This window comes from Notolepis coatsorum (genome assembly GCF_963971535.1).
Source record: "Notolepis coatsorum genome assembly, chromosome: 3".
NCBI classification, from domain to species: Eukaryota; Metazoa; Chordata; class Actinopteri; order Aulopiformes; family Paralepididae; genus Notolepis; species Notolepis coatsorum.
In genome coordinates, this window is record NC_140167.1 from 25,529,509 (window position 1) to 25,555,603 (window position 26,095).

Genomic DNA, 26,095 nt, shown 5'->3' on the forward strand with positions numbered 1-26,095 from the left:
GGGGGTTCCAACTTGCAAAACATGCAACGAAAGGTGATTGCCAAAGGGTCCAGTGCATCTAACACTGTGCACCTTTGAGATCATGCCTGTTTACCAATTCAAGGTAAAAAATTACAAATTGAAATACTAATCACCCTGGAGCAGTTCACAGCAGAGCAATCATCTGTCCAAGTTTTTACTTTTACTTTCATTTGAGTTGATTTTGGCAGAAATTAATGAGACAGGCTGTCTCTCTCTCTCTCTTTTTCCCCTCCCTGTACGTTCCTGTATATTCCCATTTAACCAACCATTATAAATTATTTTTAAGTAGCCCAACATTAACTATAAAAACGAACTGGATAGTTGATAATGATAGTAGTTCAGTGTGGGGACCAGGGCCCTCATGCATCAACGTGTTCTACGCACAGATCTGTGCTTACCCTGTGCGTACGATCATTTCTAAGCAAAGAGTGGGATTCATCAACTTCAACTTGAACTTGACTTTGTGCGTACATCTACGCACATTTCAGACCTGGCGTACCTAGCGCCCAGTGGTAGAATATATTATTACAACAAGGAAATGAGCTTCTGTGCATAATAACACTGGCACGTTCTGTACGAACCGTAGTTCATTATAGTTCATTGTAAAATAGCAACAGTAGTGTAATTATGGTCAAAACCCTATAAATAGCATTTGGAATAATAGATCTTTCTCTCAGAATGAATGCAGCATGGTTTATATAGCGTTATCGGAATATACGGGGTGTAGGCTACTGACTGACTGCGCTCCGCGTAGCTTGATTGATTGATTGATTGAAAAGTTTATTAACAGATTGCAGAATGGGTACAGTACAGTACAGCTCAGTACATACAATTGTTAATTGGGGATGCAGACCAACTTTCGTCTTGTTTACATCAGGGTCCCCCATTTTCAATTCATCATAAATCATAAAGCTCAACTCGTTATTATTCTGCGCAGACCGCAGAAACACGGGAACGTTTTGATTATATTTAAAAGGCTTTACGTTAAACGAAACAAGTGGAACTTCGAAGCTGTAAGCAGAATACAAGTCATATTAATATAGTGTTCTTCCCCCTTTTTACTGTATAAGAAAGAATAGAAAACGCATTGCAATGACACTATAGTGGACAGACTATGTATATGATGGGATTCAAGTTCATGTATTGAAAGGCAGGCTATCATACATGCAGTGAGATTCATTGTTCTTGTATATGCTCTCGTATTATATTGTTTATATAGGCTACCCAATACTGACGTCAAAATAGATTGTAGTATGCCTCTAGAAATCATATGCAGCAGGTAGAAAATTGACGGGAGATCCATCGCGATTTGGGATAAAATTGAGGAGAACTTTAATCCATGTGGTATTAATCAAACAACACGGGAAAAGGCAGTCATATTCCAGCGCGGTCTTTATTAGCCGACAACAAAATAGATGCATCTAAAAATCATATAGCCAATCGAACACAACTAATAAAGGCATTCATATTACAAGCACGGTTATAATGACACACAACCCAACGAACGGTCTTTATTAGTATTTTGAGCTGTCCAGGCAGAATTGCAGCAATGGTCTTAGGGAGCCGTTTATATCTGACATCACCGTTTACAAGTCCGCCTTTTATTTATCCCATAAATCATAATACGCGATAGTGTCTTCTTGGTTCGACAGCAGTGAATTCTCCGTGGAGTTTCTCGGAGTCCCGCTCGGGTCGGTCCATTATTTCACATCCCATGGGGGGTGTTTCCTCATTTTCATGACCATATATGGATAATCATGCACGAGCATTGACGGTAGAACAAAGTGGTATTCATCAACACGGAGGACCATAGAGCCTGCGTACGCACGTGTGATGAATGCCGACTTCCCTGTGCGTACGCTAGTTCTACATTCCGTGCTTACGTGTGGAAGTAGGTCAAGTTCAAAGTCCACGTTGATGCATGAGGGCCCAGGAGTGAGAGTGGTGATTAGAGTTACTGTTAGTTCATGTGATTAGAGTTACTGTTAGTTCATGTGATTATAGTTACTGTTAGTTCATGTGATTATAGTTACTGTTAGTTCATGTGATTATAGTTACTGTTAGTTCATGTGATTATAGTTACTGTTAGTTCATGTGATTATAGTTACTGTTAGTTCATGTGATTATAGTTACTGTTAGTTCATGTGATTATAGTTACTGTTAGTTCATGTGATTATAGTTACTGTTAGTTCATGTGATTATAGTTAATGTTAGTTCATGTGATTATAGTTACTGTTAGTTCATGTGCTTATAGTTAGTGTTAGTTCATGTGATTAGAGTTACTGTTAGTTCATGTGATTAGAGTTACTGTTAGTTCATGTGATTAGAGTTACTGTTAGTTCATGTGATTAGAGTTACTGTTAGTTCATGTGATTAGAGTTACTGTTAGTTCATGTGATTATAGTTACTGTTAGTTCATGTGATTATAGTTACTGTTAGTTCATGTGATTATAGTTACTGTTAGTTCATGTGATTATAGTTACTGTTAGTTCATGTGATTATAGGGGGCAAGGGCAAGGCTAAGAGAATCATTAAAGACTCCAGTCACCCGAACAACTGCCTCTTTGAACTGCTGCGGTCAGGCAAGCGATACCGGAGTCTCAAGGCGAGCACAGAAAGACTCAGAAGAAGCTTCTATCCCCAGGCCATCAGGCTGCTAAACGAACAATGAATGAACACTACACAACAACAACCACCATAGATCCTCCCCTACACAACAACAACCACCAAACGCACATAGCACACACATCCACACGCACACACTCACTTTAAACAAACACACTGTAGCACCCACTCCACACACTTTATAGCACACACCCACTTTAAACAAACACACTGTAGCACCCACTCCCCACACTTTATATTTATTGATGAAGGATTGCACTACAACTCGTACACCTTACTGTAAATTGTACCTAAATTGTACCTCATCCCATTTCTGCTTTGCACTATATAGTACTGTACATTAGTACACTGCATAGTATTGTATATTATATGGTAACTCAGAACATTGTACATATGTCTATACCGAACACTGTGACCTCATTTTCTTCTTCTAAACTACATGCTATACTATGTTATTTGATACTATCTTGTCTAGCACAGTCTCTGGAGCGTAACAGTAAGAAGCATTTTGTATGAAAGTATTCTGTACTTCTGTATGACAACTATTAAAGAAACTTGAAACTTGAACTATAGTTACTGTTAGTTCATGTGATTAGAGTTACTGTTAGTTCATGTGATTAGAGTTAGTGTTAGTTCATGTGCTTATAGTTAGTGTTAGTTCATGTGATTAGAGTTACTGTTAGTTCATGTGATTAGAGTTAATGTTAATTCATGTGATTAGTTACTGTTAGTTCATGTGATTAGAGTTACTGTTCGTTCATGTGATGAGAGTTACTGTTAGTTCATGTTATTAGAGTTACTGTTAGTTCATGGTTTGTTTTGTTCTTTATCAGAAGTAGATGTTATGGCATTTTTGTAAGTTTGGGTCCCGGGGAGACACCAGCTGAAAATGTTTAGGAACCCCTGCTCTAGCACAGTGATACTCAGGAGCCATATTGACAAAAAGGTTTTTGAAAGAGCTACATTACAGAAACCACCCCGTTCCTCAACCAAACCAACATCAGGCTACTAATAGGTACAAGGCAAGCTATGGAAAAGCATGATCATGTGGTAAGTGCTGTACGGGTCGGCTACTGAAATGTATTACCATGGCAACCACAGGTCCATAACTGGAGGGAGAGGGAGAGGGAGAGGGAGAGAGAGAGAGAGAGAGAGAGAGAGAGAGAGAGAGAGAGAGAGAACACGTTCCGTGATGCCGTTGTAAATTAGGCCTTCTGAATTGCAAGACGATAGTCACAAAGCAGACAAACACACTTTCCTCCACAACGAAAAGAAAAACTCCAGTCCCCCATCTTAGAATGCCCTGTAGTCGACTCCTCTTCCCGCTTGTATTTTATAATGTCTTTCAACATTTTAGCTTCATGTAACATTCCACTGACACGCACAGGTGCAGAACACGCGACCCCAAGACACATTCTAATGGGTGGTTCAGGGGGAGAGGAGAGGGTGTGTCAGATTGTTGTAACTAATGGGAAATTATAATGACCATTACCAGCAATTATCCATGCCTTTAACACATTTTGTGTGCATAGGTGTATAAAGTGTATGTTTTGGTAGATCTCAGCCTATCTTTCACACTGCCGTTGATGTTGAAAAGGGGTGGAAACATACTCCATGAAAGTTTAAAGTCGCCAGACACAGGTAATTCACCCTTGTGAAAAGCACTGTGCCTTTACATTCGCTAAATGTTACTGTATTGATTGATTTATTGATTGAACATTTTATTAACAGATTGCAGAATGGGTACAATACAGTACGGCTCAATACACACAATTGTTAACTCATTCAGCGCCAGAGGGCACCGTTTACTGTTACTGTTGAAAGGCCAGCGCTTTAAAGTATACGAATACGTGGCGGTGTTTGCAGGGCTAAAACTATATTATATATCATAGCTATGGATATAATACTATTGCCCATTTGACATCGAGTATCTATCGTTCAATTTGTGAAAAATAAATCTTTTCATCGATACATTCCCGTTTTATACCGTGGTGAATATGAGTATAGTTTTAGAGTAATCCTGTCTAATCCCAGAAAACGACGCTATGCAGAAATACGTGCATTTCACTAAAAACTTGCCGTTTCTCACCTGTATACGCTACTATTTCGAAATCGTTTTTCTATGCTTTGATCGTCACCAACGGAATACGTTACACACACACATTACACACATACGCTCGGATCGCAGTGAAGGAATTCTTGGATCAACGCAAGATTGATACCATATAGCCCTTACCTTGACTAGGATGTACTCCAAAAAGAATATTCCAATTATCTGATCGCCATTCCAAGTATTGATGTCATAATCCAACATAATCCACCAAAGAACAGAACCGGGAGTGCTTGATTCTCCTCAATCCATGCCCGACAAGGAAAACTCCGCCCGGACACTTTAGATTGACGCACAGTCCAAGACAGAGAGTTTCAAAGGATGTGCAATACCGGCCGCAAGGCGGTAGGCGGCGGTATTGGACGTTTGAGATCTCAGACTCATTCCCAATGATAACACAGGCTCCCTCGATGGATTATGAATGGAAATATCGAATAAAAGAAATAACGACCAAAACCAGAGAAATCTCGGGTCTGGCGCCCAACCGCTGGCGAGTTAACCCAATTTATCTCGGGTTTGGCCTCCATTGTGTTAAGGGGATGCAGACCAGAGAAAGACTTCCGTCTTGTTTACATCAGGGTCCCCCATTTTCAATTCATCATAACATTTATGACATACAGATACACAGTACTGTTACATCCAGACATTTATGACATACAAATATACAGTACTGTTGCAGTATTGCTCTACTGCAAGCCATTCAAGTTAGCGCAGCAACCAGGAGCATGCAGGAGATAATCAAACGTGCACCCAACTGAATGCAGAAATAGCAGTATAGAGTTAGTGAAAGTAAAGTGATGCAGTGGTTTTCAGAAGGGTGAGTTACCCCTTTTCAACATCAATGGCAGTGTGAATGTCGTTTAACACTAGGGTTGGGTACCATTCACATTTCAACCGATACCAGAACCTGCACCAGTTCCTGGAAATCAGTACAGGTACCCAATTAATTACCTTTTTTCAGTACTTAACTCTCTCTCCCAAGTCCAAACTTCTCAATTTCAACATTGTCATTTATATAGAACATTTGGTTATTTATTGTTGTGTAACACACCACACAAAATGAATCACATGATCATGTATTATGTTTTTAAATGTTTAAATATCAACATCTGGCCATCCTCAGTAAATATTATCAAACTCCAAGCCAGTAATATACGTATATATTTGTGGAAAAGGCTCCCTCTTGTCTGGAATATTAAATTGGTATATTAAATTTTTATACTAAACATGTAAAGGTACCGTAATTTGATACCGATTGATCAAGCGTGAATCGGTACTCGGTAGTACCAAGCCACATTTACCACCTACTGTACGAATACAAAAATAGTTTCTAAAATAGAGTCTCTGGTAACGGTGAGAAGTCCAAATTAGACTGCTACGGTAAAATACCAGTTTAAAAACATCTTTGTAAATGGAGATCTTTTTGGAGATTAGTTAAAGAGCTGCAACATAATCGTCGAAGAGCTGCATGTGACTCATGAACCACAGTTTGAGTATCACTGCACCACCATCAGGCCAAGGGTTTTGACACCTATTGATTATGGTGACCCCATGGCCTTTCCTCAAGCTCCCTCATCAGGCCAAACCTTCCATTTTTAAATGAGCACATTACTGTATGTTATCCGAATCCTTGATAGTACCGTGGTCTCACATCCCTAATTGCTAGGGCTCGGAGGTATATCGAACATGAAGGTAATACCATCATCGATCCGTGCAAACGTGTCTTTTTACAACCCCCACAGAGCACAGTGCAAACCCAGCTCGCTGTGGCATTTAAGCAGCCTCTCCCTGCTAAGTCGGACCAGGCTAGGGGAATAACAAACACCATGGGTTTCTACCGCAACAGATCTGCGACCCTACAGGTCTTAGACTTAAAGATATGTTGAACGTGACTGAGCCCCAGTGCCAAGTTCCCTCTCATCTGCATTTCAGCCAACAAGTCATATCAGCCCTAACACAAGCTGTATGTGTCCATGACTCATCCAAGGCATCAGGTATTGCTCTCACCACCAATGGGTGGATATCTGGGGCTACAGAGAGCTATTCAACAGTAACTGCCTACTTCATCACCTCGAGTGGGACATGAAAAGTCACGTCCTGCAAACTCGGCCCGTTTATGAACAGCACACACCTGGCAGAGGAGCTGAAGGAGGCAGTGTCAGGATGGAAGAGGCCCGGGGGCACAAGTCCTGCCACAACAGACAACGCTAGAAATATTGTGAATGCAATCAGTGCAGCTGGACCGGTCCCCCAAATTGGATGCAATTGAAAAGCATTTATGTTTTGCATTTATTTGCATAAACCATGATTTCAAAACCGAGGTACATATCCAACCATGACTTCAAAACCGAGGTACATACCGAACCAAGTTTTTTGTGTATCGTTACCCTCCTATCCATGTATACACATCGTAAAGACTACACATACTGTATATTTTCAGGTTATCAAAAGAAAATCCCAGCAGCAGTATTAACAAACCTAAAGAATAAAAAAAAGTATAAAAAACGGTATAAAACGGAAATGTACCGATGAAAAAACAATCCGTTTCGTACATGTTGACTGCAAGCAAGTCATTGATAAGCGACGGCTGTATTAGACCCATAGCCATAATTTAAGATATATTTTAAGCACTCGCAAATTTCCCCGTCCTCCCATTGATTAAAGCGGTGGCGTGCTAGCCCTAATTTGGTCATATAGGCGTGGCGGTCAATGAGGTAAGGGTATCGAGACGACTAGGGGTGTAAAGGTACACGTATCCATACCAAACCGTTTCAGTGTGTACCGTACCGTACCGAACGGCTGTGTACCGAACGAATACACCGGTATGTTAACACTTTAACCGCCGAAAACGCAAAAATCTGTCATCGAAATCATATTTCCTTTCCGGAGCTCTGAGACACAGTGCTGATCTCCTCTCAACTCTCTAGCGGTTCAAGAGCGCCATCTGGTGGCCGATCGGCAGATCGCCAACCGGATATTAACCTTTGAACCAGTAGTACTCATGCAAATGTGGTCCGGCCACTCTATAGCTCCCGCGACTCCATCTTGAAACACTGGATAATAGATCGCTCGCCCTAACTCAATAAACAACGTTATTTGGACGTATATACTATTATACAACCTGGAAATGGATCGGGCATTTCTACATCCCATAATCGAAAAGGGTCTACTCCACGCTGATCGTCCAACGGCGTTAGGAACATACGGTAAGATTCAGCGTTATATTCTAACGTGTTCAATATAAACTGCTATGATGAACATATAGATATGACCCACTCTGGATGAATCATCTAACTCTGCCCACGGAATTATAAACGATCCCCCGCCCATCCGGTCATCATCAGATCATACGTAGATCATTCTAGAAGTACGTCCAGTTGAAATTTTTCATCTCGCGCCGATCGCTACCAAACTGTATTTCATCATCAATATAATGCATTTAGGGCTATAAATCACGTTCTGAAGAAAGCTGCAGAAAACGATAAAAACATACTTATACTTTAGACCATATTTTAGTATGAATATGTGAATGAAAAACTTTAACGTTGCTACACCCTGAACAATACATATAGGACATTGAATGGGCCATAATAATGGCAATGTAGCAATAGAATTTAAAAAGTTATAGCCCTGCAAAGAAGGGGAACTTCTCCATAGACAAATAGAGCTGGCGAGGGATGGTAAATTATGAATTTAACCCATGGCGATCAAAGTGTTAACCACTAACGACCGCCCACCGGGAGCTGTTTTTTTTCACAATCTAATATAATTATTATAATTTTTTTTTTTACAAGTCGATTATTAATTTCAATATAGAACATTCGTTGACAGCCCTACAAGTACAATTAGTTACTGCACACTACATCACCCCTGAGTGGAACATGGAAAGCCAAACTTTCCCCCACTGTACCGAAAACCCGTACCGAACCTTGACTTCAAAACCGAGGTACGTACCGTACCGTGGTTTTTGTGTACGGTTACACCCCTAGTACTACAGAGTACTGATTCACGTGAGATCCACCGGTGCCACATTTCGGTAATGCAAAAACAAAACAAAAAGAAATCTTTTTTTTCAGTCCGATGACGTCAATGTATCGTTTACCGCGAAACTAAGCGTATGAAGTCTGCCGTTAGTTCACGTCAACGTTCACGTGCACAATACACGTTTACCTAGGATTTTACTTGATTCAACAACGCTTGCTGCAATATTATACATTATATATATATTAACAAATTGTTCTAAATAAATGATAATGATAATAAATCATTTGAAGCTTGGACACATTTTCTACAACTGAGGTAGGTAGATTAAATTTTTAGACACTAAAGTACCGATATCGATTCACAGGCACGGTTCAAATGTGAACGGTACCCAACCCTAGATACGATTCTAGCTCTACTACTTCCCCCCAGACTGACACATAAACACATTAACATTTCTACTCGTGTGTGATGTACATGTACAGTCTTTCCAGTGGTGATTCATGTGCATGTTACCTGCCACCTCCGCAAACAGCCGCTGGGAACCACTGGAGCGCTGGACGATAGACCACTGCAACACCTCCGGTATTCTGAAATCATGGGAGAGAGAGAGCGGGGGAGAGAATTAAGGAATGTGAATGAGAGCCTTGACATTAAGTGGTTGTAGCTACGGCTGTGGGGGTGCTGGAGACACGATCCAATAGACTTTTATACACGGCCTGAGTCTCCTGAACACGGAGAGACCAATCCCAAGTGGATCTGCACTCTCTTGGCCGAGCTATAGTCACTTTTCCGCACCTACTCCCGAACTCCGCAGGCACAGAGTGCCCACGGAGTCTCTCTGGATTGCCCAGAGATCTAGGTTTATCAATCTGCGCATGCAGAGTTGAGGAGTAGGTGCGGAAAAGTGACTATAGCTCGGCCAAGAAAGTGGCGATCGACTTGGGATTGGTCTCTCCGTGTTCAGGAGACTCAGGCGTATACAAGTCTATTGGATCATGTCTCCAGCACCACCACAGCCGTAGCTACAACCACTTAATGTCAAGGCTCTCATCCACATTCATTCATTTTCTCCCCCAGCTCTCACCCAGCTCTCCCATGAGCTCAATGTAACGCGGAAGTGCAGTAGTCTATATATTGAATAACGTCCATACTGCAATCTACCAATGATAATAGATATGGGCAACTCTTTTTGGGAAGTAAGTACTCTATGTCTCCGAGAGAGACAAACGTCACTCTAGTGCAGAAATACTAGGTCCATGTGTGACACAAAGAGATTGGCCGTCACTGAGAGACGTGTGTGAGGCCCTGGGGCGATGGTAGCACAGCGGTGAATGTATGCCCCCAGACTAGAGGCTACCACTGTAGTAGAGCTACTGAAAGGGCTTTGAACTACAGTACATGAAAAGGAAATCTAAATTCTAGACTCGACTTCAAAATAGGATATTTGAAATCGTATCACAGTTGCAATATCTGATGAAAATAATCGCAATATGATCATCTAAAGCTGTCTGACCTCCTTTTCACCTCTGCGTACGTGTGTGTGTGTGTATGTATGTGTCCGTGTGTGTATGCGTCTGTGTCTGTAATGTCTGTGTATGTGTCTGTGTCTGTGTCTGTGTGTGTGTGTGTGTGTGCGTGCGTGCATGTGTGCGTGCGTGCGTGCACCTGGGCATGCGGAACGCAGATGTTTGGGTAGAGTGTGTTGAAACGTAACGTCTCCGGCGTAGACATCTATTAGCGACCCCTTGCGCAAGACTGCTTGTTCCATTCATTCAAACAACTTGGTTTTATGTAATCCCCTGGTCTTAAGTAACCCCCTGGTCTTATGTAACCCCCTGGCCACGCCGGCGGCACAGCGCCGAGAATGAAATGAGATCTAGATGGCATGCCGTGAATCAAATGAGGCAGTTTGAAAATGCCTACCGAGGCTGGAAGGCAAACGCCTGCCTCTCAGGATGAGTAGCATTCTCCCCCTCTGAGACTCTGGAACTTCTGAATCGAAACTCACCTCAAAGACTTTCTGGGTGTCCTTTGCTGAACCCACCCGCCCTGCCTTTTATTTACCCAGAAAACGTTTACCGAGCTGAGCTCTCAGCCTTTTCTATTGGAGCCACTGCTTCATGCTTCACAGATTCAATTCAATTCAGTTCCACACATTGACACCTGGGAGCTGCTCTGTGCCGAACACAGTACCCACAGTACCCACAGTACCCACAGACCACAGTACCCACAGAACCCACTGACCACAGTACCCACTGACCACAGCACCCACAGACCACAGCACCCACAGACCACAGCACCCACAACCACAGTACCCACAGAACCCAGACCACAGTACCCACAGAACCCAGACCACAGTACCCACAGAACCCAGACCACAGTACCCACTCACCACAGCACCCACAGACCACAGTACCCACAGTACCCACTCACCACAGCACCCACAGACCACAGCACCCACAGACCACAGTACCCACAGTACCCACAGAACCCACAGACCACAGTACCCACAGTACCCAGACCACACAGCACCCACAGACCACAGCACCCACAGACCACAGCAGCACCCACAGAACCCACAAAACCCACAGACCACAGTACCCACAGACCACAGTACCCACAGACCACAGTACCCACAGACCACAGTACCCACAGCACCCACTGACCACAGCACCCACTGACCACAGCACCCACTGACCACAGTACCCACAGACCACAGCACCCACTGACCACAGCACCCACTGACCACAGCACCCACTGACCACAGCACCCACTGACCACAGCACCCACTGACCACAGCACCCACAGACCACAGCACCCACTGACCACAGCACCCACAGACCACAGCACCCACTGACCACAGCACCCACTGACCACAGCACCCACTGACCACAGCACCCACTGACCACAGCACCCACTGACCACAGCACCCACTGACCACATCACCCACTGACCACAGCACCCACTGACCATAGCACCCACAGACCACAGCACCCACTGACCACAGCACCCACAGACCACAGCACCCACTGACCACAGCACCCACTGACCACAGCACCCACTGACCACAGCACCCACTGACCACAGCACCCACTGACCACAGCACCCACAGACCACAGCACCCACTGACCACAGCACCCACTGACCACAGCACCCACTGACCACAGCACCCACAGCAGCTCCACTGGAGCCGTTTGGGTTTAACTGCCTCCATCTACAACATGTCTAGAGTTGTTGTTGTTGACTCCTTCACTTTCTGGGCCACCCGAGATATTTCCAGCCAGCCAGGGGATTCAAACCAGCAACCGTTCAGTCACAAGCCCACTTCTCTTACAATTACCAGTCTAATAGAGATTGTCCCTGTCATGTTGTGTTCATTAGTGTTAGGGGGGGGTGGACATTTCTCGATTCTAAGATGCATCGCGATGCGGACGTGGACGATTCTGCTTTTTCATTTTCGCTAATGTTACTGTATTCCTCTACTACAAGCTATTAGAATTCACGCAGCATCTGGGAGATAATAACAAGCGCACTCGACTGAATGTGGAAGTGTGACGTGCGGAGCTTCTAGTAGAGTGGAGCGAAAATAAAAACCGTACAGTGGTTTTCAGAAGGCTGAGTTACGTACGACTAGCAACTTTCAAACAACGTTCAAGTCTCATGGAGTATTTCCCGCCCATTTTCAACATCAATGGCGGTTTGAATGGCGTTTAGTAAAGTTAGCCGGTATCAGCTAAAACACACGTATACACCTACAGTACAAAACACAACATTTGTTAAAGACTGGGGAGATCAACAGTAATGGCAAGAAGACCGGTATGGTCCTTTAACTGTTTGAGAAATTGTGTTCAACATCGCAATCCACCACTCAGATACTGGTTCCAAAACATCAGCGCTCTGATACCACGCTGAAAAAGAGATTCCATTACGACATAAAAAGGAGTAGGAAAAGGAAAAGGAGTCGGTATTCAGTACTTGAGAACATGAAGTAACACGCCAACATTTTGGGAAAATGAGAGAGACAAGAAGATAGATACCAGTTTCCTCTCTGTGCGTTCAGTAGAAAGCTATCTGGCTGCACGTTAGCCTAGCTTAGCACAATGAATGGAAGCGGACATGGCCGGTTAGCTATAGGCATTGTCCAACTAACACCTCTCCCGAAGGCTAACCAGTCATGTCCGCTTCCATTAATTGTGCTAAGCTAAGTTAGGCTACGGCCGTGCCTTAGAACGGTACATGGTGTGTTGGTGTGTGTGTGCGTGTGCATGCGTGTGTGTGTGCATGTGTGTGTGTGTGTGTGTGTGTGTGCGTCCTCACCACAGTCGGTAGGCATGGGTGCCGAAGCCACCTGGTGGATGACGGGCCTCTCCGGGCTGGGACCCTGGTGGTGATGGGAGGAGAGCTGGCTGTGGCGGGCCAGGACGGAGTCCCCTGCAGTGGGCTGAGGAACATCCTCCTTGGTCATGTCCCCCTCAGGGCCTGGAGGCAGGACACGCACAGAGGCAGGAATAGCAGTAGAGCGGTTATTTTCGGCCCAGAAAGTAGGGTCCGTCTCAAAGGGGACATTGTCGCCCGTTTTTAACGGTTCACATGATGTCACTGCTGTGCAGCACCCCGAGACTGTTTAGTCTGTATTCGTGGACATTATTACATCACTCTCACACTACACAGCCTCGCAAGCCAGACATATTTTCCTGCAATATTTCACAAATATACGTGAAATAATGCACAATTTTCTTCTGGCTCGCGAAGCCGTCACCCTTACCCTAAAGCTAGAAATAAGAGAAGCCCTGGATTTCTGATTGAGAAAATCTGGGGCTTCTCCATACACAGTGAAGGGGGCCGTTGACTACTTTGTGGGCCTATAAAATGTTAGTGTACGCTCTTATACCTAAAAAAATAAATCTGATTATATCGTAAAATGTGGTGTCTTAAAATTGATTTCCATCTTTAAGAGAGGGTGGTGAGTGTTTTCAAATGTGGTCTGAACCGTCCTGGAGCAGTCAGGGTAAATGTGAATCAACATTGCCTCTAAAGCAAAGGAGCAGAACGGCCCCCCGTTAAAGAGAACATAACATTTACATAGCATTTATTTTAAAATGTTTGGACTTTATGGTGTTTTGTTCTTGACCTATTGTGATGTCTCTGATTGACTTGTTTAAAGAAGACGTGTCCGGCCCATGGGGACATTAACGTGTGTTGTCGGGCCTTACAAATACATTTGATTTGATAACCTACAGGTTGTTGTCTGGTACCGGCAATGTGCCTTTTATTTACTCCCAGGGGTATAGCCAGCAATTCTGGGCCCTGTAGAACATGCCCCCTCCCACTTCCAGACAATCTAGCAAATTAATTGACTTAAGGAGAATTATACAGGCACGTCCACAGTTCAAATAAAGGCAGCACAAATCGGTTGATATTACCCACACGTTTTTTAAGAGGACAATTTCACGCTGCAATAGGCACAGGAAGAACACACATTTCTGAACCATTAAAAAACAAATCCTTTTAGTCCAGACCGGCTTTGGGCCCTGCATCGTCAGTTCCACTGTCCCCCACACTTGCGATGCCCTCCGTCTGCTCTTCTAAAAAAGGGCAGTTATATCACACAATACAACTCACGGCTGATCAAGGGTACATAATATCATTCAGGCTGTGGCTAATTGCAAAACAGCAGTGGTCCGATGGTATCTTGGCCGTCTGTATTAAAGAGGCGTCGCTGTCTGCGAGACATGAAGCAGCATTTATCAGCGCGCCGCTGTCTGAAGTGCGATGTGCCTCCGGCATTTTAAATGGCTCCAACTGTGACTGTTATCACTTCGCAGGTCCAATCCGTGCACCTGTTGAGCTCCACGCTGCTCGGTGGCTGCTAGAAGTGCACTAGAAGCTTCTGAACTTTCTGTACTGCGTCAGCCCTCGCTACGTGAGAGGAGCATGTGAAATAGTTCAAAGACACACCCGGGCTGCAACACATGAATAGGAATATTCCCTTTGATGTGGAGCCGGGCTGCGTATGAAACCATAGGGCTGGGTGTCAAATCGTTTCGATTGACAAGGTCCTGATTCTATTCTAATCGACGTTGATTCGGTTAGGGATGTTTCAGTTACAATACCAATTTTGCATGGATATGAAAAGGATTCTCAGATAACTAATGCTGTAGATTGTACAAGGAACCCTGGTGCGTTATTAAACATATTTGACATGACCAACACAGAACACACTACAGCCAGTCAACACAATATATATTATAAAATATATATAAATATAGCATACTGTATGTATATATACAGTATATATACTTTTGTGTAAAGAATGATCTGGAATTGTATGAATCGATATCAGATTACTCAAATGAAGATTGGTTAGAATCGGGAAAATCTTCTTTTTTAACCCAGCCCTATAAAACTCTAAAGCAAGTTGAAGTCCGAGGGAAAACGTTTCAACTGGCACAGGAAAACAGGGCTTGAGTATTGGTCCAATAATCTACCAACAGAGGACACAAAAACTAGAGTAGTGGTAGGTCTAACGTTACAATGTGAAACACACTATGGTTAACAGGCTAAACAGTGATGTTGTGACAGGGATACAGAGAAACAATGAAAGAGAGAGCGAGAGAGACAGGGAGAGAGCGGCAGAAAAAGAGGGCATGCGAGAACAACTTGGGGAGACAAGAAAGCGACCAGCAGCACACAGCAAAGCATGCAGGCCTAAGCCTGGACGACCACTACGTCTCCCAGTACACCACAAGCGGCCTCCGACCGAGCAACACTCACAAGCCTCCACTCCATTCTTATCCTCTTCCTTGTTCACCTCCATCAGCGTCTGCCCAGTCCAAGCTAAGCTAAGATCAACCACAACAACAACAAAAGACACAAACTGTCTGGGCTCTGACATGGAGTGTGACGAGGCCACATCCCAAAATAACTCATAAGCACAGAGGGTGGCAATAGTCTGCCCCCAATCCCAGCTACCTACCACCATGCACACCCCTCTCTCTCTCTCTCTCTGCTGATATCCTGTTGATCTCTTCGCCACCAGGTTCAGGGGCTATTTACAGCCGGTACACTCTCGAGGGACAGCGCAGTTCCCCTCGCACCATGACTCTAGTCCGATGGAATGTCACTCTCACTGGTGGCCGCTGACCCCGGCGGATGCCCGGGCCCTCCCCAATTCCAGCTAGCTACAAGAGATGCCGCTCGCCACGCAGAGAATGTGGATGTGAGTTGAGAGTACAAACAAACACCATGGAAAGGGGGAACAGGAACATGTGGGGCTGCGTAAACAATGAGCGTGTGTTGTTTACATGCACGTTATATATATATCCATTCCAGATAATAGCTTGTTTACCGGTCAGGTAGCCATGGTGCCCGAGATCAGACCATGCAAATCCAACCAACATTTCAACTCCACTCCTAACGTCATGACGGCTGGATCTCTGTCCATTCTAAACATGCACAGGTGTTCATCATGTTACTTTGTACAGATTTCCAAAGTGTTTTTAAGCACCAAAATGCAACAATCTTCAAAAATAGTTAATTGGAATACTTTTCAAGGACACACGCTCAGGGAATCTGTGGTAAGTAACGTTATGAAAGTCAGTACATTTAGAATGGACATAGATGCAGTCATTGTGACGTCAGGTGTAGACTTAAAATCTTAATTGACGAATGAATGGTCCCCCACCATGACTGAGATCCTGCAAGTTTGCACGGTCTGATCTCGGGACAACATGGCTACCGGTACCGGTTATGTTTAAACTGGGATTAGTCTCAAGAGTCTTGCATTAACCTGCACACTACATAATTTGACTGTGCGACCCAGATAGTTTTTGTGTTTCTTGAAACTAGCTGGGATGAGGTTGTTTCTTGAGACCAAATTGCACCAACAACATGTCGTCCACTTTGCGATACAGACATGCCTTTCCATGGGCAGAGAGACCTGCTGCCGACAGTGGAGGTAATTACTACAAATGATAACTGATTGTTTTGTCTGACACTAAGCATTAAGCATCAGGTACTGTATATTGCTGTGTATTGTTATGTCCAAAAACCTACAGTTAACAGGATATGGATCTCCCATAATGGGGATATGAAGTTATGTAAACTATGTAAATTGGATATTGCATTTGCATGCACCAACTGAAAGACAGACAACTCTTATCTCAAACACATTATCAAACACATTTCGTAATTATGCCACAACAATGTGGAACGCCCTACCCACACAGCCGTAAAAATAATGTGAATCCCTACCCTCCTTCATAACCGCTCTCAAAGAGCACCTACGGGGGGCTGAAATTATAAACTGGCCCCGGTAGTCCCCCCCCCCCACCCCCCTCCAATGTACAGTTTCTTCCCTTCGAATGTATATATTGTTTGTATGATCTCTTTCTCTTAAACAGTACTGTATATTTGCATGTCAAATGTCTGGATGAAACAGTACAGTGTATCTGTATGTCATAAATGTCTTGATGAATTGAAAATCAATCAATCAATCATAAAGTGAAACACACACACACACACTCAATGTGGTAGTGTGTTGTATTGGGGGGCACAAAGTGAAAAGCCTATTTGGCCAGTTGAAGGGTAGAAGTGGCAACAGGTTGAATAGTGCCTGGTTGCTAAAGATTGCAGAGATGACAACCAGGGGGCCACAGGCTTTACTAAGTACAGTAGCTGTCCAGCATACCGGTACTGTACACTACACACACATCTACTTGCATGCTTACTAACCTATCTGCATCATCAGGCTCTGTTGCACATGCTGACCTGACCAGAGCCATGTTCATTCATTGGCCAGCTTTGCCAATGAATTAGCCTCTCTTCTTGACAGTGTGTGATTACTAGCCAATTGCCTACTTTCTAAATACACCCAACTAAACAATCACTTTAATCTTGATCATTCATTACAAAATGAAGTCGATTGGATGATTCTGTACCTGGCCATAGTGTGGCCCCTCCGGTGGGACTGACTGGCTAACGAGTGACAGGTCAGCTGACGAGAACCGGCGGACTGGACATTCGTATGTAACTGGTCCTAATAACCTGTCAGACACTCTCTCATGTGTCGGTCAACGTTAACTACGGTTAGCTATACAGTGCTCTGCCGGTAACGTTAACTAGCCAATGTTAGCTTCTCACTGCATAGCTAGCTAGATAGCACATATATATCTACACCGTACGCGCACAAATGATATTAGACCCAAGCCTCCTAGCTGCATCGATGCTGCACGAATCCCATTTCTTCTTCCACAAAAGCGGCGTTACCTCGAACTCACTGATCGTTTAAAAGTACTTGGAAGAATCATGGGGAAGCAGTAGATGCTCTCCGTAAAGTTAGCAGCAGGTCGCTGTTGTCATAACAAATATACTTCCGGTGTGGGGATTTCGCATTCAAAGTAAAAACCCGGGGTCTTCAAAATAAAAGTGATACTGAATGGAAACCCGCGGAACTATAATTAATAAAAACCAAATTTAAAAGTTCTGAATTTGAGTCTAATGTGTACAGTGTATGGAGATGTGCTACTCACCAGTGACAATGAGTCCTCTCAGCTCACTTTATGCTGTGCTTTTATAGACCATTAATCACATGATATGGAACATATATTTTGGTTAACACTCTGTACATTTACATTTAGTCATTTAGCTGACGCTTTCATCCAAAGTGATTTACGAAGTTCTGTAATTTAGCCTAGACGTCTATGGGCCATTTAGACGTCTTTTAAACGTCTATTCAACGTAAAATTGCTCAGAGGGTTGTTAAGGGGATGCAGACCATAGAAAGACGTTTGTCTTTACATCAGGGTCCCCCATTTTCAATTCACAGTGACATTTATGACATACGCAACATACATGACATCATGACATTTATGGCATAGGGACATACATGACATACAGGTATATAGTACTGTTACATTTGTGACATATATACGATATGCAAATATACAGTACTGTTACCCATAGATCCTAACAGAGAATATACATATGATGGGGAGGAGACTGTACATTAGGAGGTCTATTGGATGGGGGGGGGGGTTGGACATTTACGGTGGCCAATTTCGTATTGCAGCCTCCCGTAGGTGCTCTTTAAGAGCGGTTTTGAATGTGGGTAGGGATTCACATCTTTTTACGGCTGTGGGTAGGGCGTTCCACATTGTTGTCAACCATTCAGTGACCGGTGTCATCACCGCTGTTAACTTGTTTGCAGCTTGCTGCTTGGTTGCTGCATGAACATAAATTACCGTATCATCCGCATACATCTGGATGTCAGACTCATCATACAGCTGGAAGATCATTAACACTTTGAGTGCCACGCCGGGTTTTCCTTTTTACCCCCTCGATGCCACGGACCACTTCAATGTTAACGTTAATATCGCCTAATCTATGTTTTAAATTATGGCTATGTGTCTAATCTGCCCGTCGCTTATCAAAGACTATTTTCCAGTCAGTGCTGTCAAGGCAGATTGTTTTTTTATCGCTTCATTTCCGTTTCAGAGCATTTTGAAAAGCACCCGTTTTGAAATATAAAACAGTTCATTCTAGACCATTCTGTGATAATCGTCTTTTACTGGAATATTCCAGAACGTCGATATTCGTCTGCCTATTTATGAATCGTTTTCAAATAAACGCTAGATGATCAATATTATACGTGCACGCAAGCACATTCGCGCCGCGCACGGATAATCGGCGTGTTAATTTCCTCTTGGACTTTTCCAGTGAAACCGAAAGAGCCCATTTCACAAAACAGCCCATATCTTCATCAAAATTAGTCTGATTATCCTAACACTGATAACATAGATTCCTTACCTGACATCAGATGGTATCCAACTGGTATATTCCAATTCCTGATCACCATTCGAAAAAATCGATAAGTGTATGGATCCAACGTGTATACAGTGCAGTACATGATTCCGCGGGGCTGAGAGGCTCCAGAATGAACTGTGGTAACCCCGGCTGGATCAGTGGACTGGAAAATGTGGAGTACCGGATTTTTTTCCCCATCCATTTTCATTGAGTCCATTCCAAAATCCCTTATGTCATCTGGGAGACGATAGGGGGCGCTTTTTTCCACATATGATCGCCGGCGGTGCTCGGGTATACTCGGGTAGGCTCGCGTGATGCAATATGATTTCAGATCGCTAAAAAAAAAAAAAAAAAAAAAAGATTCCGAGAAATCTCGTGAGTGGCTTTCAACATAACTATTGGAAACCCGAGATATCTCGATAGACTAAACAACAGCGGTCCCAATATAGATCCCTGGGGGACACCAAAACCACAGCTAAGGGCAGAGGATAGCTCACCATTTTCCCTTACTCTGAGTTCTACAGATGCAGCTCTTAGGACTCTGAGCTCTGCTCTGCACTGCTACTGCGGTAATCATGCACCATTAACCTGGCAGTGCTGTTAACGAGGCGTTAACGACGCTGCGCCCTTGCAAGATACGACTTTGTGTATGTGATGGTATTAGGGGAGAAGTTGTACCGAGAAAGCTTGGTGAGCAGGACACCATGATCCACAGTGGCAAAGGCTTTCTATAGATCTAAAAATGCGGCTGCAACAACTCCCCCCTTATCAAGCTTAGATTTAATATTCTCCAGGAGGAAGCAGATTGCAGTCTCTCTGTTGAATGTTTCGACCTAAAACCAAACTGCATGGGGTGCAATCCGACAGAGCTGGTGCTAAGTTGACTTTTCAGTTATTCTGCTACAGTAGGCCTATGTGTTTCTCTGCTATTTTGGAAATAACAGGTAGAATGCTAATTGACCTATAATTAGCTACCTCAGGATTTACCTGCTTTGTAGATGGGGGTTATTATAGCTTCCTTCTATGCTCCTGGAAAAATGCCTTCATTATAGGGTCTTGAGGGTGTGTAGTTAGAGACCATTGACTGGAGGTACTGTAGGCAGGAGTCGTTCCCTTCACTGTGCGATATGCCAGGTCAAGGACCTTGAAGCGGTTTTGCAATGGGGAGCCAGTGCAGCTTTCTAAGAAGTGGGGTAACATGGGCTTGGTAGGTCTGACTTTGGTAGGTTGGAGATCAGGCGGGCCGCTGGGTTCTGAATGAGTTGATCGATCAAATGGTTTGACTTGCATAAGCCTACCATACATTACCAGTCTCTTGTTAAATTTGATGCTACATTTAAATGCATGTTAAAACAGTTAGGTAGCTATATGTGTAGAAGCCAAAACCGACGTATTGGAAATTGTATTATTTATGGTAATGGTGTTGTATTTATGTTTCGAACACTAGGGGGCACACCACCTCTTAATATAATAGGCTCTGTAATCAGAGCAACGTTATGCACCTGCTGAGAGACACATCTTCCTAACTGAGCAACGAAGTCACAGAGTTGTGGAGCCACGAAGCAATAGAGATAAAATGTTCTGTTCTCAAATTATAATTTTCTTTTGGACAATAAACCCTGCAAACTACATCAGCTGCAGCCTGGACATTCAAACTCTGTCAACATCCACAACTGTTGTTACCCGAGTAGAAAACATCTTAAGTAGGTGCATCGTGGCGCATTGTCAAAATGTTTAGGGAATGACAAGCGGCCACTACAATAGGGTTGCGAGAGATGGGAATAGTTATAATAGTGTGTTACAACAACCACTCTTTATGAAGATCCAAAATGTATTTTGTAATGTAGGCTACAGTCTTCTTGTTCTTCATCCTTGTCCCTTTCACAGGGTCGGACGGGGTGTAGCTTCTGTCTCCACTGTTTCCGTCCTCCATCGTCATCCCCAATGCTTTCATGTCTTGTCTGATACAGCCGCTCCACATCTTCGCCGGTCTGCCCTGCTTTCTTTTTCCAGGGATGGGCAGGTCAATCACTATTCTCAGTGGGTGCTCTTTCCCCCTTTCTTTACACGACCAGACAATATTATGCTGCTTCCCTCACCTTTGTTTCAATCCCATCCACTCCTGCCATCTGTTTTTACTTCCTTGTTGGTCCTTTTTTCTTTTGAGGGGGATGCCTTGTGCCTTAACCTTAACATTCTCCTCTCTGCCCTTGTGCCTTAACCTTAACATTCTCCTCTCTGCCCTTGTGCCTTAACCTTAACATTCTCCACTCTGCCCTTGTGCCTTAACCTTAACATTCTCCACTCTGCCATTGTGTCTTAACCTTAACATTCTCCACTCTGCCCTTGTGTCTTAACCTTAACATTCTCCACTCTGCCCTTGTGTCTTAACCTTAACATTCTCCTCTCTGCCCTTGTGTCTTAACCTTAACCTTCTCCACTCTGCCCTTGTGTCTTAACCTTAACATTCTCCACTCTGCCCTTGTGTCTTAACCTTAACATTATCCTCTCTGCCCTTGTGTGTCTTAACATTAACATTCTCCACTCTGCCCTTGTGTCTTAACCTTAACATTCTCCACTCTGCCCTTGTGTCTTAACCTTAACATTCTCCACTCTGCCCTTGTGTCTTAACCTTAACATTCTCCACTCTGCCCTTGTGTCTTAACCTTAACATTCTCCACTCTGCCCTTGTGTCTTAACCTTAACATTCTCCACTCTGCCCTTGTGTCTTAACCTTAACATTCTCCTCTCTGCCCTTGTGTCTTAACCTTAACATTCTCCTCTCTGCCCTTGTGTCTTAACCTTAACATTCTCCACTCTGCCCTTGTGTCCTTAACATTCTCCTCTCTGCCCTTGTGTCTTAACCTTAACATTCTCCTCTCTGCCCTTGTGTCTTAACCTTAACATTCTCCACTCTGCCCTTGTGTCCTTAACATTCTCCACTCTGCCCTTGTGTCCTTAACATTCTCCTCTCTGCCCTTGCCAACTGTTGTTCTTCCTTCTTTCGTAGGCCCCAAGATCTGCACCGTACAGCAAAACAGGTCGTACCACGGTCTTGTATATCTTTACTTTCAGTGTAACTGGTAACTTTGGTAACGCTTTATATTAAGGTCCTTGTAATAAGCGTTAGTTAATAGGTAATAAGCATCTCGTCCACTTTCACGACACTCCTCACTCTCTTGACCTTCAGCAGCTGTTCTAGCAGCTTGATCCCTCTGTGATTCCCAGTTTCTAACACATCCCTTATGTTTGTAAATAGGTATGAGTGAACCATTCTTCAGGGGTCTGCTCCCTCTCACAGACCAGTTGAAGAAGTCTGTAGACATACTCCTCTCCTTCCTCCTCTAGAGAGATGTGACTTGTTGCACTATGGCATCTGTTTCTGTATGAAGCCATTATTGGTGATCTTCCTCCCTACATCACTTCATTGCTGGATTGGAGCTCATACTCGCTCTGGTGATTGGCTTATGTTTAAGGTCCCCAGAGTTTGCACTGAATTAGGAAAATCTGCTTTTAGCTTCTGTGCGGCCGACACGTGGAATGTTTCGCAAAGCACTTTAAAACTCAATACTTTAGTATAAATTGGTCAGTTTAAAGTATTATAGCCAACCATTTCACCTCAGTCTATAGTTGTTTTAATTCATTACAATTGTTTAATTTTCTGTTTCTATATTGTTTTTGTATCATGTATTGTTGCCTGTAGGCTACAGTGTTTAATATTTTTTTTTATCTGAGATTTTAAGTTGTTTAGAAAATAGAAAAAGGGAATATTTTAAGTTTAAACAAGAAATGTTTGTGACATATAACATTGAATGTATTATTATATAAAGGCCCAATCAGTGATCCAAACATAAACAAATCAGTACCCACCACTACAAATAAAAATGTCGAGTTAAGCGTTTTTAAATTGTATTTGCTGTATTTTGTGGCTGTGAAAGGACTGTTTCTAGTGTTATAGTGTTTGTAAACACTGAAGTGAAATAGAGGGTTACAAAAGGGTATCATGGTAGTCTGATGGTCATTTCAGTTTTACCATGGTGCAGACCATTTTAAAAATAATTTATTATGATACCACCATGGTATGATACTACTTTTGCATACAAAAATGTATACTATATATAGTATTATACTAAAGGGTAAGAACATTCCAGAAATCTAATCTTCCATCTACAGATCAAACTCTACATACCAAATATTGTTTGCACTATTAGCACTTTAAAATGTGTTTAATTTAAACATTCGTCATTATTTTGTATAAACTATACAGCTGTAATAGTGTAATGTTTTCTATTATTTGTTTCATATATGTTATGGTTTGACACCGACCCCAAACGCACGACACAAGAGAGTAGGAATTCAGAGTTGCCAAAAACAAGGGCTTGTTTATTGAGACTAATTAATGAGCACAGAATAGGCAAGTCTAACAAGACAGGTACACAAGCAAGGGGGGAAATGTTCTGCTGCTCTGCAGCTTCTCCCGTGGTGGTAGTAGGGGGTAGCGGATGCTGACGTCTGAACCGCTCTGCAGACTTCTCTCGGCAGAATCTCCGAGGTGTTGCGGAACCGAGAGAGAGAGAGAGGGAGTGAGTCAACAAGGGTGCAGGTAGAACGAGCAGGAGAACAGGAGAGGTGACTTGTACCCAAATACAAAGTTATCCAAGTGAACTAATCTTTGTGTAAATACACACAGTGAGCAAAATTCCAAAACACAATCCCAAGTGAATATCTTCGTGTAAATACACACAGTGAGCACTGTTCCAAAACACAATCCCACGTGAATATCTTCGGTGCAAAAATAGACACTGAGAGTGAAGTCCAAAAAACAATCCAATGTGAATAATATCTTCGGTGTGAAACAACACACAGTGGGAGATGTAAAGTCCCAAAATATTATCCCAGTGAGAACAACAAAAAGGCGATCGCTGGGTGAGTGACTGTCTGATAAAAAAGGTGGTAATCTTCAGTGTTATAGAAACACACGAAAACGGAATTTGATCAAGACAGTCAGTAAAAAACTCACCCAGACGTAGTGCGTAATGAGTGCTGGAACAGCAGCGGAGCGAGCTCGTCGCCACGGGGAAAAGGTGTCCAAGAGGAAGGCTTCTTGGAATATCCTGGAGGTAAAGCACAGAGAGCAAACAGCAGCAGCAGCAGGAACGGAGAATGCAAACAGAGAAATATCAAAACGATCCAACAAAACTAGAGTGGAGAAACGGGGTATAAATAATACGGGATTGATTGATTGACAAGCAGTGACAGCTGGGGAATGTGATTGAAAAGCGTGCGGACGGGAGAGAACCAATCAACGACGTCTCTGACGACGTCACTGGGAAGAAGCGTGTGAATGGGGAATTGAAATGATTAACAGAAACAAATGAAAACAGAGCGAGGTGGTTTAAAGGAACAGAACGAGTGAGTGAGCAAGGACAGAAACCTCACAATATATGCTACAGTGTGTCAAAACTGACATGAGAGTGCTGCAAAGTTTTTTTCTTAACCTTAATCGTTTGACTTCTGTCAGTATTGTTACTTTGTGGAGTGACACATTCTACATTATCTCGCCACCGTATATATATTTCTCTCCCACCCACCCACCCCCTCCTACAGTCTCCTCCCCATCATATGTATATACTCTGTCAGGATCTATGGGTAACAGTACTGTATATTTGCATATCGTATATGTCACAAATGTAACAGTACCTGTATGTCATGTATGTCCCTATGCCATAAATGTCATGATGTCATGTATGTCATAAATGTCACTATGAATTGAAAATGGGGGACCCTGATGTAAACAAGACAAACGTCTTTCTCTGGTCTGCATCCCCTTAACAATGGTGTGTATTGAGCCGTACTGTATTGTACCCATTCTGCAATCTGTTAAATAAAGTTTTCATTCATTCATTCATACAGTATATCGAACTTCTTCATAGTTGTTGGTAATACATCCCATTGTTATGATCCCCTATACAGGTGCAGCTCGATAAATTAGAATAACGTGGAAAAGTTATTTTATTTCAGTAATTCAATTCAAAAAGTGAAACTCTCGTAGATTATAGATTCATTACACATAAAGTGAAATATTTCAAGCCTTTATTTGTTTTAATTTAGATGATTATGACTTACAGCTCATGAAAGCCCCAAAGTCTGTATCACCAATACAAAATTTTAAATAGATGTATTTTCACTCAGTACTTGGTTGGGGCTCCTTTTGCACAAATGACTGCATCAATACAGCTAAATATATCTAGACTTTTCCACGATATTATAATTTATTGAGCTGCACCTGTATTGTAGCCGACAGTGATTTGTTTTTATTTGCCCCCATGTGGTTGAAGAGGGCCTGGCCTCACCTCTGTTATACTGCCGTTTCCCGGGGAGACGTCAACAAAAAGTGCCTTTGTTTAGGCAACAGTGATTTCGCACTTGGCACAACAATGTTCGCTCGCGCGTAATACGGGTTTTTAGGATTCTTTGGCGTACATTTATCACTCGCCTGTCTGCTTTTTTTGTTTTGTTTAAAGCTTTGCCATTTCGTTTTATACGGGCAGA

At 43.1% G+C, this 26,095-nt stretch overlaps 1 protein-coding gene across 3 annotated transcripts in view; it reads right to left on the reverse strand.

Moving 5' to 3' along the window:
• The window catches only part of LOC311224548 (CAP-Gly domain-containing linker protein 4), a 105,277-nt gene extending 87,223 nt beyond the window's left edge, over positions 1 to 18,054 (reverse strand). For 2 of the 3 annotated variants that reach the window (XM_084309579.1, XM_084309577.1), the window contains exons 1-2: positions 17,680 to 18,054; positions 13,058 to 13,219 (exon numbers count right to left, since the gene is read on the reverse strand). In XM_084309579.1, the coding sequence (XP_084165705.1) occupies positions 13,058 to 13,205 (148 nt within the window). In that variant the 5' untranslated portion in view covers positions 13,206 to 13,219; positions 17,680 to 18,054. Of the gene's footprint in view, positions 1 to 13,057; positions 13,220 to 15,716; positions 15,834 to 17,679 lie in introns of those variants that run through there. The other variant, XM_084309578.1, reaches the window with a different exon arrangement.
• Positions 18,055 to 26,095: the final 8,041 nt, after the last annotated feature.